The 13,663-nt window shown below is 50.6% G+C and overlaps 1 protein-coding gene across 2 annotated transcripts in view; it reads right to left on the reverse strand.

Annotated features, from left to right (window-relative positions):
* VLDLR (very low density lipoprotein receptor) overlaps positions 1-13,663 on the reverse strand; it is a 31,298-nt gene that overhangs the window by 12,069 nt on the left and 5,566 nt on the right. For both annotated transcript variants that reach the window (XM_080819586.1, XM_080819585.1), the window contains exons 2-5: positions 6,848-6,967; positions 3,697-3,819; positions 2,176-2,298; positions 89-460 (exon numbers count right to left, since the gene is read on the reverse strand). In XM_080819586.1, coding sequence (XP_080675712.1) covers positions 89-460; positions 2,176-2,298; positions 3,697-3,819; positions 6,848-6,967 — 738 coding nt within the window. The remainder of the gene's footprint in view (positions 1-88; positions 461-2,175; positions 2,299-3,696; positions 3,820-6,847; positions 6,968-13,663) is intronic.

Below are 13,663 nucleotides of genomic sequence, written 5' to 3' on the forward strand. Positions count from 1 at the left end.
GGAGAGGGAGGGTCAGCCTCGCGGTCCAGGCGGACCCCCCCCCCCCCCCGCAGCGGGCGCAGAGCAGACGGCTGAGAAGGCTACTTACGACAGTTGACCTCGTCACTGCCGTCTTTGCAGTCGGGGTCCCCGTCGCAGCGCCACTTCTTGTGGATGCACTCGCCGGAGCCGCACTGGGTCTCGCTGGCCGGGCACTTGGCGTGCATCACCGGCTGGCGGCCGCACTGCTCCAGCGACTCGTCGGACTGGTCGGAGCAGTCGGCGTCGTCGTCGCACACCCAGCTCAGGGGGATGCAGGACGAGGTGCCGCACTGGAACTCGTGCGCGCCGCACGTGGGGGGCGCGCACGCCAGCTCGTCGCTGCCGTCGCTGCAGTCGTCCTGGCCGTTGCAGACGAAATTCCTGGAGATGCAGCGGCCGCTGGAGCAGGTGAACTCGTCGGGGCTGCACGTAATGTTGCCTGCAGCGGGGACAGGGCAGACCCCGCTGAGAGCGCGCGGGACGGGTCCTGGCTTCCCGACTCGGGCCCCACGGCGCAGCGTGCGGGGTCTCATCACGCCCCCTAGCCGGCTCTCCAGCTTCCCTTAAAAGCTAAGGCGGCTTTCTACTCGCATCCGAGTTCCTGGGGGACTCGCATGCGGTCTCAGTATGGACCAGATGCAGGGACCCTCGAGTAAGAAGGGAAAGGACGGACCAGGACAACGGCTGAAGGCTTAGAAGTTAATTTGAAGTGAGAACCACCACAGATTCCTAAAGGGACAGCGATGAAGAACTTAAACCTGACCGGGGCGTTCCATTTGGAATGGCAAAGACTGAGCTACCTCTAAATGGACAGACAGCTCGACCGTCCAGGTTATCAGCTGAGAACACGACATATAGGGTATGCAGGCGAACATGAACTCGTCAGAAGCATTATGACACGATGAACCCAAACCAGCCGTTATGTTATGCTACCATACGTGGTTCCTTGCTGTTGGTCCCTCAAACCAGGATCGGGAATAACAGATCTTAAATATTTTCAAGTGTTAGAAAGTCACTGCTTGGGCTGGAATCCATCTCAGTCCTCACCACCCGATACGCTAATGATGATAAACCAGGCAGACTAGCCAGTTTGTACTTGGACTCAAATTCTTGCCGAATGAATCAAGGTCACAATTTGCTGGTAATTCGGGTAGAGACCACGACTCTCTTGGGAAGCAAAGTCTAGATTTAGGAGGGAGACACTTGGCAGCTCTGGGGCTTACCAATACATGAAGCTCAATTCTAAGATTGAACCGAAACTCATTGGACTAGGTGCAGTGGTATTGACGTCGGAAGTCGACTTCTCCACAGGAGACTGGTGTTTGCAGTACAAGCATGCTCAGCTCACTAGTACTCTGCTGCAGCGGGAGGCCTGTGCTTGTCAGCCCTGGGAGCTGTCGCTCTGGGAGCCCTATAAAAGGGCGGTAGCTTGAAAGAGTGCTCACAGCAATGTTTGTTCAACCCAGATAATTCCCAGGGCCTTGCCTGGGACACACGGCACTTTATTACACATTTCCCAGGAACAGAAACATGAAAGCCTATGAAACAGAGCTCGTATTTACAGGCAGGAACTATGAGAAGAGACCAGAAAGGACCATCGGCTGGGCAGGGTTTTCTTTGGGTCTCTGCTGGCAAGATGAGAGCTAACGCTTCTGGGCCAGGTTAACCTTCGGAAAGGCTCAAAGAGAATCTAGCTCGGAGGCAAGCCTAAGTTCCTCGTAGGCTACACAGGTCGTGTATTCCAAGAAGCAGACCCACTTGAGACCTCGGCGTGAGCTTGCTGGCCCTAGTCCCCTTCCGGTTGCGCTGAGCCCACGTGAGGACGGCCCGGGACCCCCTGTCCTAACAGACACAGAGGCCACACCGCTGTGGCTTCACTGACCTATTCTGGGTGGCAGTGCCCTGAGCGACTTACCGTCTCCCGTCTATCTGCCTAGGAGGAACACCAGAGCAAGCAGTGGCCAGTCACCGGGGGACTCCTGCCAGAGTTTTAGGGCAGTAACGAAGGCCAAACAGCTGAGCGCACAGCGAAGTCACTGAAAAGCGAGTCACCGGAACCGCATCTTCGCACTCGAGGGAGCGTCTCCCCCTGCCCACCCTTCTCTTTGAGCAAAAGGGTCTCGGGGATAAGCCACTCGACACCAGTCTTCTTACCACAGTTCTCTTCATCTTCGCCACTGTCACAATCATTTTCACCATCACACCGCCAGGACACGGGGATACACTGAGTGGACCGGGCGCCACAGCTGATTTCGTTTATGCGGCATGTTCTCATATCTGTTGATGATATACAGTCTCAAAAGAGCCTCCCCCACGCCTCCGTGCCACACAGCTGGTCCCGCGCTCACACCTGTCCCTCGGTGGCCCGGCGAAGGGGTGAGATGCGACCTACTAGTGGAAGCCACGCCAGCCGGTGTCGCCCGGCGGGACCCCGGAGAGCCTCGACCGTGTTACTCCTTCAAGGTTCCGTGGCGTGCTCAGCTCTGGCTTCTGTTTTATTTGGCACAGTTAGGCTTATTGGTGGGCCTGCTCCTTGACCTTTTTTTGTTTGTTTGTGATCTGTCAGATACCACATAAGGTCACCCAATGGCCACTTCCCAAAAGGCTAGATGACCTAACACCTGGGAAGCCTCCTGACTAGATTCCTTTAAAGGTTCCTCGTGACCTACGTGAGCTTTGCCAAAATGGGGGCCCCCTCCTGATTCCTGACCTCACTGAGTCACCCTCCGCTAAAACTCAGGGCCGTGTCTCTGGGCAACCGTGCTTTCCCGGGGGTGATTTGACCTGCCGTGACCAATGTTCTTATCGCTCCCCTGATTCCTTGCCTTGAAAACTGAAATTGATGCATTTATCTTCCTTTCTGCTTCACTGAGTTTTGTCATCCTTATTCCAGACCTAAACCTGGTTCCCATGAGATTGGCACTTTTCGTGTTTCAACAGCTCTCGACTGCTTCAAAATGAATTCCAAGACTTTCTTCACCATGACATTCAAAGGATCCTAATTTACCTGTCCCAAATCCTCATCCTCTGTGATGTCACAGACCTCTGCCTGGCTATCCGCCTAAGGACACAGATATACAGTGGCATACCTATGACATTTTTCTTACTTAAGAATAAGCGATAAGCTTTACCCTACTTTAATAACCTTAGGTAAGAGGTTTGTTTAAAAAAATCATGATGTCACCCTATTTCTAGCCACCTTACCCCTTCAGTAATGGACTATATATGTGTGTGTGTGTGTGTGTGTGTGTGTGTGTGTGTGTGTGTGTATTACATAAGCTGTACATCTAAAAGCTTATCCTGGGCCCAAAGTGGGGAACCTCCTACCTCAACTTAGCTTCCAGGACCAGAGTACCATCTGCTTGGAGTCATGATTACCAAATATTTGAAATCTATGCACCTAGTCAAGGAGTTCTTAATCAAATCGGCTGGCTTTGGTCTTAAACATTCAATAGCGAAGCTACCCAAGAGAATGTCAGTCTTGTTAGACTAGGGACAATATTCTTTAATAGACACTCATCAACTTGTTAATGACTTGACTGACCTTGGAGTCCACTGGCCCACACATCAAGGCAGGCCAAGGGAAATTACAACCAAGTTTTGGATGAAATAAGACTTAGAGCTACAAAACATGAAACAGCCTGGGAGAGTTACAGTCCAAAGCAAATCACTCACGGCACTGTTCTGGGTTTTCATCAGAGCCGTCTTCGCAGTCGGGATCCCCGTCACACTGCCACCGGCTGGGGACGCACTGGCCATTGTTGCACACAAAGTCAGACTCGGCACACGTCTTCTTCACTACGAAAGTTGATCGGTGGGGTTAAAGTCGTAGGCACCCGAGGGCTGATATTCCCACCGGGGGTGAAACTGCCTATTGACACATTTTACTCCAACAACAGAATGGAGCCAGCTAGCGCTAAACTGCCAATATCCAGGCGAACATTAGAAAAATCTGTTTCTTTTTGTTGTTGTTATTGTTATTTTTCTCCAGAGGAACAAGACGGTCATTGAGAGAGTTGGGAGATATGGAAGTCATGGTAAGACCGGGGTTGCTCCTTACCTTACAACCCAGGGAGAACGTTTAAACCCGGGTATTAAACGAGGTCACATTTAGAATCCAAGAGACGGACTGACATCAGCTAAAATTCACAGATGTTGTGGGGGCTGCCAGTGTCCCCACGTGAGGGCTAGAGTGACAAATCACCTGAGAAAGGTATCAACTCTGCTACTAATTCCAACGAGGGCAGGCCTTTTCTCCTGTGATTCTGGTGACCATGCAACTTGTTGTCCAAACTGGGACAGTCAGCGGAGTGGGGACACTGAAAGTATGCCGGGAAGACAGGCATAAATCTGGACTCTCTTAAGCCAACTGGGCGCCTTGGTCACTTGCCCACCAAGTAGTCAGAGACGGCAGGGAGGGTCTCCGTAAGCGGCCACATAGGGTGTTCTAGGCTTCTCCTTCCCAAGCTGCATTCGTCCTTGCTAATGTGCCTAAATTTCCAGTTTTTGCTCTTCTTCCCTAATGAATATTCTGTAATGGCAAACCAGCTAAAAGCTGACAGTTCGCTAAGAACTAGAAAGGGATTGCTTCAAGTCTGGGGTCTGAGCTAGGGACAACTTGCAAAGTGTAGAACCCCCCCCCCCCCCCCGCCACACGGCGCAACAGGGAAATAGAGTGATTATAGCCCATTCCGACAACTCAAAAGACGTGGTGACAAATCCTGATGATCCAGAAGGGATAATTCTTTCCCGTGAATTGTGTAGCCACAGAAACAAGAAAGGCCACCATAGCTCTTAGATTCGCACGTGTTTCTAAAAATCACGGAAACGCTCAAATCCCAGTATTAATGGTGAAAGCGACATCCAGGCTCGCGCGCTCCTGAGCATGTCGGAAGGTGCGGGAGCATCTGCGGAGCTAGTTTGCGGCAGTTCAGCCTGCGGTGGTCCTCGGAAGAGGACAGGGGGAGTCATTGTAAAGAGACCACGTGGTTTGAGGATGTATAAAATGTTACAGGAGTAGGCAAGACGGCTCTCCTTCCAAGTGCTGATGCTAATGATAAACAGGGACAGAAACTTGCCAGAGTTCCTCTCTCTCCGTTCTGAACACAGACTGGGAGGTTAAAGAAAGGCTGTTTGAATTGGGCCTTAAGAGATGGATAGAAATGTAGGTGTGCCACAGGGGAAGAGGTCTACCAGTTACCCGCTCAGAGGGTCTACGTTACTCATCAATCTGGTGAGCCTCGTGCTTGTAAGAGACTGAGTTGGGGAGGGGGGTGCTGATGGAAACACATGACTTGTGGATTCCAAGCTACAGTTGACTAAAAATGCTGGTTGACATGCCTGAAAGAAATAGCTCTGCTGAAACTATAGTCCAGTTCGATATCGAGATAGTGGACAAGAAAAATACTAAGCGGCTTTTATGAGTTTTAAGCAACTGTGCACCTTTTTCCCTTCCAGGGAGGAACATCTCAAAATAAACTTGCAGAGCTTCCCTGAGCAGTGTTCCCACGCTCCTTCTCTACCTGCATACCCAGGAGGCAAAGACCAGTGCTGGCCAAGAATATATTTAATTTTTCCCATTTCATGGGATGTCGAGTACATATATTTACCACCCTACCTGTTCCAAACCCTCCTGCCATGTGTCTAGAAGTTATTTATGTGGAGACTATTTTAGGAAGAGCCAGTGGTGATCCCTAAGATGACCCAGGTTAGCTGCTACTAAGGTAGTCAGATGGCCAAAGAAGGCTTCTGAAACACGAGGAGAATAATTGCTTTCTAAGAACAATGGGTTTTCCCATTGTGAGCACCCATGATGTTGCTCAGCATAAGACAAGTGCCATGATGCCTATGTGCTGCCATTTTTGTAATGACGCATGGAGAAGCAGGTAAGGGCATAACGAGATGGCGCTTGAAGCTACCTACATTTGCCTTCTATTTTTCTTCTGTATTTCTAGTCTATAGAGTGGATGTCTTTATATAACATCCTTTAGATAGCAGATGACCATGTTGTCACCGACATCCATACAATCTTGTTTCAGGATTTTTACACCATAGAACAAAAGGATGAAAAAATAACCTTCATCATGTATTCAAGGTGACCTAAAGGCCATGTTGACCTAAAGGCCATGTTGACATGTAGTTCTCAGCTGTTGTGGCTCAACGTAAGGCATTTCTCACCATGATCTTTTGATCATTGTGGGTATGTGCATACCTGTGGGCATGACGGTCTATCCCCGTTCTCTTGGGGAAAGATTGTCTTCCGCCCTGCCTAAAGCTTTAGAATTAGCATCTATTGTAGGCAGAGACTTTTTAAAAATCCTTATCTGATCTGTGATCTGCCCTGGCCTGGAGTTTCTATGTCAGGAGTTTATGAACCTGCTGAAACCTAAGGGGATTTCTTACTATTCATGACTTAAAAAGTCTCTGCCTACAATAGATGCTTTCTTTTGGGGGGAATCAGAGCTATTTGAGAATTATAAAAAGAAAGTCTGTTCTAAGCAAGCTTCTGTCTCTACTTCTAGTCTTCCCATCCCCTCTCCTAGCTCTTAGATCTACGATAAACCTGACCTACGATAAACCACTCAATCGTCACTCGATCGTGAACATTCCACGCTCAGGCTGGTAGTCCCGTGTCAAACACAGAACCAGACTGCTCTAGACCAGGAAGTACAGACTCTTGGGACCCTGGTTCAAAGCAGTTCTTACGAGCGGCCTCTTATTTTCAGAATCGCGACACATTTGAGAAGCTAAGATAAGAGCATCACGTTCAGTGACGGGCACGCACCCTGGTGAGGTGGCCCAGGACGCTGCCGGGCTCCTTACTCACCACAGTTCTTTTCGTCACTGCCGTCAGCGCAGTCTTCGTCCCCGTCGCATTTCCACAGCAACGTAATACAGCGGCCGTTTGTGCACTGGAATTGGGAGGGTTCACATTTGGCTTTTCTTCCTAAAATCAAGAGGGAGCACTTGGCTAAGCTGGGATGCAAGCGTGGGAAGTGAGAGATGCAAGTTACCCAAAACCCGTGGATACGCTCCCTCTCGGAGGGACTGCTGCAGACTCAGCAGGGTAGAACATTCTAGTCTCCAGGGCTGGGCGGGCACAGGGGCAGTGATGGACAGTAATTGAGTTCTTAGCTGGGCAAACGCCATCTGGAGAAGACTAGATTTCCCAGCCTCTCTTGCAGTGAGGCACACCCTGGGATGGGGCTAAGGTCTGGCTAGTAGAATATGAATAGGAATGGTAGGACAGAACTTCTGGGAAATATTGTCTAAGGGATGGGGGCCCATTTTCCTGTATTCCTTTCTGACTCCTGAAAACTGGGCATGGTGGCTGGAGTAGTGATTCTGGGCCAATGGAGCCAGACCAAGAGAGAAGGAACCTCAATGGCCCAGAGGCCGTGGGGAGTTGGGTGGGACTCACCTGCCCGTGGACTCATTTCCCTCATTTGTTGAACTCATGTGTGTAGCTGTAATACAGCCAAATCCTAATCCTTTAATAGCATTTCTTGGCCACATTCTATACGGTTCATGGATGAGGTTCCCATTACAGGTAAACTGAGGGAGATTTACAAGGGGCCACAAGGAAGGGGGCAGAACTGAGGTAGAATGTTTGGCTCTTTGTCTTCGAATCTGAGGTCTAATTAGAAAAAGATACGCTCACAAAACGCCTTGGGGATAAAAATCAAGAAGGGACAGTTGAGAGGTAAAGGGAGATCCTTCTTAGCGATGGAAGAGAAAAAAAATAAGGGAGAGCCACAGACTGGATTCTGTTCCTCTAACTCACTGCGTTCCTAAGCTCGATGTATGGATGTTTAATTCACAGGGTGGCATGAACAAATCCTTGTAAGCAGAGCACTTAGTTTCCTTTTTTGTCCTTGCTTGGCACGGGACAGCTACCGTTCGGGTGTTTCCAATCATGAGCACGTGCGCCCGTGTGGAGGGGGTAATTTCTTTGAGCGACAAGGCAAGGGTCTAGCTGTTTAACAGACATAGACTGCAAATATTCGGGTGCCCCAGAGGGAGGCCTTCCAAGCAGAACGCCTTCCGACGTCCTGCCGCCTTCCAGCATCAGCAGCTGGTTTAAGAACAGACACGCCGGTGACAGGCACGGGCTGGAACTCTTGTGCTGGGCACACAACACTCCCGTTGGCCTCCCGACTGTCAGCTACTCCCGGCTTCTCTGGGGGCAGCCTGTGCTTTGTGGCTAACTCCCAGGGAGATGAGAATGCGGTCCAAGTCAGGGTTGCCCTACGGGGGTGGTGTCGTTCTCGGGAACTCAGTGTTTTCATAAACCGTGTGTGCCACTCTGCTCCCAGGAGTCCAGTAAAGCTGGGACCCAGATAGAAAGCAGTAGATTTCGGTGGCTTTTCTTACCTCTGTCTCATACCATTTGTTCATTCCACAAGTATCTTACTGGGCTTAAGATATCAGGGATTGAGGAGGGTAGAGGTTGGCAGGAACTGTCAGGGGCTGGTTTTAATCCTGTTCAACTGAATAGGAGAAGCGGCTGCCTCCCCCCACCCATCACTCTAATCCCAAGAGCTTCTCGGTGTTCTCAGTGCTGGGGCAATCTGCAGCAGGGGCCCCGGCTTCCGTTCTCTTTCCCCCGACCTTTGAGGGCTGTGCTAAGAACCTACTTAGAGCACTTCATTTAAAAAGTAGTAAGCGTGCAATTTGTCGTCAGACAATGTCGATGGAAATCTAGTTGGAGAGAACAGTCAGGCTGCCGTTAGGAGGCTCTGAAGTTTATTTTTTTTTATTGTGTTACGGTAGTCACCATACAGCACATCATCAGTTTTTGATGCAGTGCTCCATGATTCATTGTCTGTGTGTAACACCCAGTGCTCCTTGCAATCCGTGCCCTCCTTAATACCCATCACAGGGCTCACCCATCCCCCCTACCTCCCTTCCCTCTGAAACCCTCAGTTTGTTTCCTGGAGTCCATAGTCTCTCATGGTTCATCTCCGCCTCTGATTTCTCCCAATTCACTTTTCCTTTCCTTCTCCTAATGTCCCCTATGCTATTTTCTTATGTTCCACATATAAGTGAAACCATATAATTCACTTTCTCTGCTTCACTTATTTCACTCAGCATAATCTCCTCTAATCCTATCCATGTTGACTCAAAAGTTGGATATTCATCCTTTCTGATGGAGGCCTAATACTCCATTGTGTATATGGACCACATCTGCTTTATCCATTCATCTGCTGAAGGGCATCGCTGCTCTCTTCCGCAGTTTGGCGACTGTGGACATTGCTGCCATGAACATTGGGGTGCACGTGGCCCTTCTTTTCACTACATCTGAATCTTTGGCTCTGAATTATTTTTAAAGGTTTTCAGTAACAAAGTTTGCTCAGTGAAAAAGAGACAAAAATTCAGACACTGATATCAACGCGCTCAAAAAGGTAGGCGCATAATCAGGCTTGGACAGGGGCGTAAAATTAGGTGTCAAATGATGGTTTTCCCCTTCAGGGCTGGGCACTGAGGATCTTAAAATTGACTTCGAAGCTACAGACTTCCTAGACACTCAAGCCGGCCTGCGATCAAATACAGGCACCCAGGTAAAATAAGGCTGGCGTTCAGCTCACCAGCACCTCCAAGAGTGTCTCTGAGCCTAGTTGTAGCAAACTAATTGTGCGCAATAATAAATGATATTAAAATCCCAGAAGCACTGCTTCCAAGTCAATACTGAACAGATTCAGGACAGAGAGACAAGCACGCTCTTGGTGTTTATTCCAATACCGTAAGACAAAAAGGAGTTTCATTTCTACCTTTGCGTATCTGAGATACTGCCACTTCGGCCCGATTTTCCTAAGGCTTCTGCCCAGTTACCCTAAAGCTGTGTTTTCGCCAGGACACACGCAGGGCTCTGCATTACCAGGGAGAACGGTGCGGGGGAGAGGGAAGAAGGATACTGCATGTTGCTTCTCCTTGACTCGATGAGCGGGGTGGGGGTCACGGGGGCTAAGTCTGGCCGGCTGCCTTTCTAAAGGACCCTCTCTTTAAAGAGAGATGAGTAAAGACTGTAGGCCTGATGGCTGTGCCTCAGTTTCTTGTTATCTAAGTACTCTGTTATGGCAGAGTGCTCCCGGGCAGAGAGCGCTCCTGGTTCCGTTGAACTCCCGGCCCTGCGAAGTGGCCAGAGCCCCCCCACCCCCACCCCGTCCCGGTACTGGGACCTCAGCCAGACCGTAGTAGGGCTGTGCGTCTTCTGTCCAAGGTTCAAGAAGATTCTCCCTCGCACCTCGGGGGCTCAGCTGGGAATGCCGTTTTACAGAGCCTCCAGGAGGACCGACAGCACCAAACAAGTTAAGAAGCTTTGGGTTTCCAGAGCGTTGGGGGATTACAGGGCTGTGGACCCAAAGTCTATTTTCATCCATGACAGTTACGTCCCAGGTTCAGCGTTCTCCTTTCATAAAGGGAACAGCCTGAGCTTGACATCGTCTCCACCCGAGGTGCTTTTGTGGATTTTTTTTCCCCCAAGACTTATTTATTTTAGAGAGAGAGTAGGAGGGGAGGAGAAGGGGGAAAGGGCAGGGGAGAGAGAGTTCTAAGCAGACTCTGCACCGAGCTTGAAGCCCGACGTGGGGCTCGATCTCACGACCCTGAGATGACAACCTGAGCCTAAACCAAGAGTGGGATGCTCAGCTGACTGGGTCACCCAGACACCTGCCCCCTCCCCCGGTGCTTTTAATTCTTGGACTAAGCTAAAACCACCACTGCCTCAAAAAATGACCCTAAGAGTAGAAGCTCTAGGCAGCCGGTATCCCCAGACCTATCTGCTCAGAAAGGTGAACAGTGAGGGGAAAATGTGGTTTTGAGCAGGTTCCTCAAAGCCACAGGGTTTCATAGGAATGGCTTAGCACCAAAAGTGTGGTTAAAGTTGGGGGAGAAAGGCCGTGACCGTGGGGAACCCCGTGTGTTTTGCCTGTTTCAACCAGGAAGGCTTTCTGTTTCAATACTAGGGTTTTGTGTAAGCATTTGGAAAGGGTTCTTTCTATCGCTTTAAGAAATCGAACTGTTGGCCTCCATCTGGGTTTTCTTTCAGCTCTAATACTTAGAACGAATATCCCTGCCCCTCTGGGTCGGTGCCGGGGTGGGGTGGGGGGGATGTTGGAAGTCGCTGGCACCTCGTCACATATGTACGTCGTCACAGCTTTTTGCATTTATAATGAATGAAGGCCCAGGAGTGTCAGAGGCTAACTTGCTAATTCTGTCCCTCGCACGGGGAGAATCCGACGCTGCAAACTGACGTCAAGGTGCCTTGTCCCAGGAGCCTTGCTTACCTAAGGAGTGAGCGCTACTACCCAGCCATGTTGGCAGGTCACCGGCTCCAAGAAACTCGGGGGTTTACATGCATAGAGAAGTCAGCCTGCTGCTGTCTGACTGTCCCTGCAGGGGTTAACGGGGAACAGGGAAGTTTCAGTGGAGAATTGCATAGACCTTCTAGTAAATTGCCAGCCTTCCACGTGGGCTAGGCATTTCCCTAGAGGGCTCCGAGCTGCCCAGACTACAGGGAGGTTCTGGGTATCAGGCGCAGACCTGAACTTGAACTTGCACCGAGAGGCTCTGGCTGCCGCTCCCCGGGGACCGGCAGGCCCAAGGAGTCCGATGGCTCTCCCTCTCCTCCTCTAGGCTGTTATCTAGAGGAATTTCTTCAGTCCACTTGGTTTGCCACTTCGGGGCCGCCAAGGGCATTTATTTTTAGTCAGGCTCACTACTGCTGCTGCTTTCATGCCAATCTTTCTATTCATAGGCTAAAACTCATTTTAGGACAAGCAGACTTGCGAGTCAGCAGAGTGGTTTTCTCTCTGGAGAGGTTAGTGAGTGAGAGGGAGGAAGGAAGACGGCCCCCGCCGTCAGGCACAAAGGCTGTGCTCTGGCCTTCACGTCAGCCTCTAAAACACTTGGAAGAACCAGCTAGAAGCTGTTGAACACTTCGGTTCATCCTTGCGATTCACTGAAATAAGTGAATCTTACCGCTCACTTGTCAGTTTCTCCACCGACATCGGTGAGATGATCTTAAGAACCCTGGGTAAACAAGTGCTTAAAATCGTTGGCCAAACACGCCTCTAAGACTTACAATTCACACCTAAATTCTAAATTCTACACTCTGAGCGCGACTATTCCCCCTTTTATGTATCAGGAAAGAGGAGTATGGACAGGGGTAGCGTGGTTCTTGCCCAAGATCAGCCTGCGCAGAAAGCAAGACTGAACCCTGGGCAGTCCAGTTCCAGAAGCCTCGGCCCTGAGCACGCCCACAGCCTAGAGCACCTCGAACTCAGGACAGCTTCCTGCTGGAATATTCTGTCGCTTTTGCTTTTGGTAATTTGGGTAGTAGAGTCCGTTTAAATCGATCCAGAATTAGGCAGTTTCATCTGTCAAGATGATACTATCCTAACACAGTCTTACTGTTGAAAGACAAGGCTATCTTCCCTCCCTGCCCCATTTTCATAAGGAAAAAAAAAAGCCACTCAAGTGTCCTCAGCAGGGTTTTTCCTAGAAGGACGCCAGGGCTTGTCTTTCTAGTCTAGGGAACATTGGTCAAGTCGGAGCATATTGGCAAGTTATTCGTTCCTGTGGGTGGTAGACGGCGAGTGCTGGGTCGGGGGTGCTCCTGTTCTCATTTGCACCCGAGCCCACAGGGCTTGTTAGAACCCGTGCTGAGCCCCTCCCCCCAGATTTTCAGGTTTAGCAGGAGCAGAGTGGGGCCCAAGCTTGCCTTTCCGTATTCCCAGATGGTACTGACCGCTGCTGGTTCCCGACCATACTTTGAAACCACTGCCCAAAGGTGAGGAGGCTACGATCCAGCCCACCATGGAAGGGACTGGGTCCATTTCAGGGTTGGAATATGTAGTCCCGGCCCCATAAGCCACACGCCCATCGCCGGATGGGCATGGGGGGTAAATGCCACACTTGCAACGGACATTATGGTGACAGTGTGAGGCGAAACGTCTGTACCCATTAGGTGGGTAAAATCTAGATGCCTTAACAGGCATGCACGGTGAAGAGGTTCTCCTAAAATCTGTCTTCTCTTTGTCAGAAGCCCCTATCCTTGAGGGGCTGTATCACTTCCTCTAAACCCTTGGTCCCATAGAAAGCCTGGATTCTTCTCCCCTGACATTTTGCCACCAAGCCCAGCCCCGTCCAGGCTCTCATCCCTCACTTGACCTAACTGTGTCTCCTGTCCCTCTGCCTCCTGGCCGCCACATTCTCTATCCATATCAGCATGGTGATTCAAGCAACCTAGAATGGCTTGAAGGGCCAAGGATGGGATCACGTCTAGGCCTCTCACTGGCCCCAGGGCTGAGTTCAGTTCCCCCCCTACTTCCCCCAGCTTTTCCCAATTGGTCCTCACCAGCTCTCTGCCCAGGGTACACCCAGGGATCCCCAGGCCTATGCGCCCACTCTTGCTTGGTCTTGGTTTGCTCCTGTCCCTGCTGTGTACTTCGCTACTGGAGTGGGCACCAATGTCTCCCCTTGAAGGAGGCCCTCGTCTTTTCTTGACCCACCGGGTGTGGTCTGGCTCCTTCCTGCTGGTCACACAGTGGCCATGTCCAGAGACGCTTGCCCTATCTGCCTGTTTCTGTTTCTACACATGGTGATCCCCCGTAAGGAAGGGCCTAGAATTTATCTTTGTAGC

Source organism: Martes martes (assembly GCF_963455335.1).
Source record: "Martes martes genome assembly, chromosome: 12".
Classification (NCBI taxonomy): Eukaryota; Metazoa; Chordata; class Mammalia; order Carnivora; family Mustelidae; genus Martes; species Martes martes.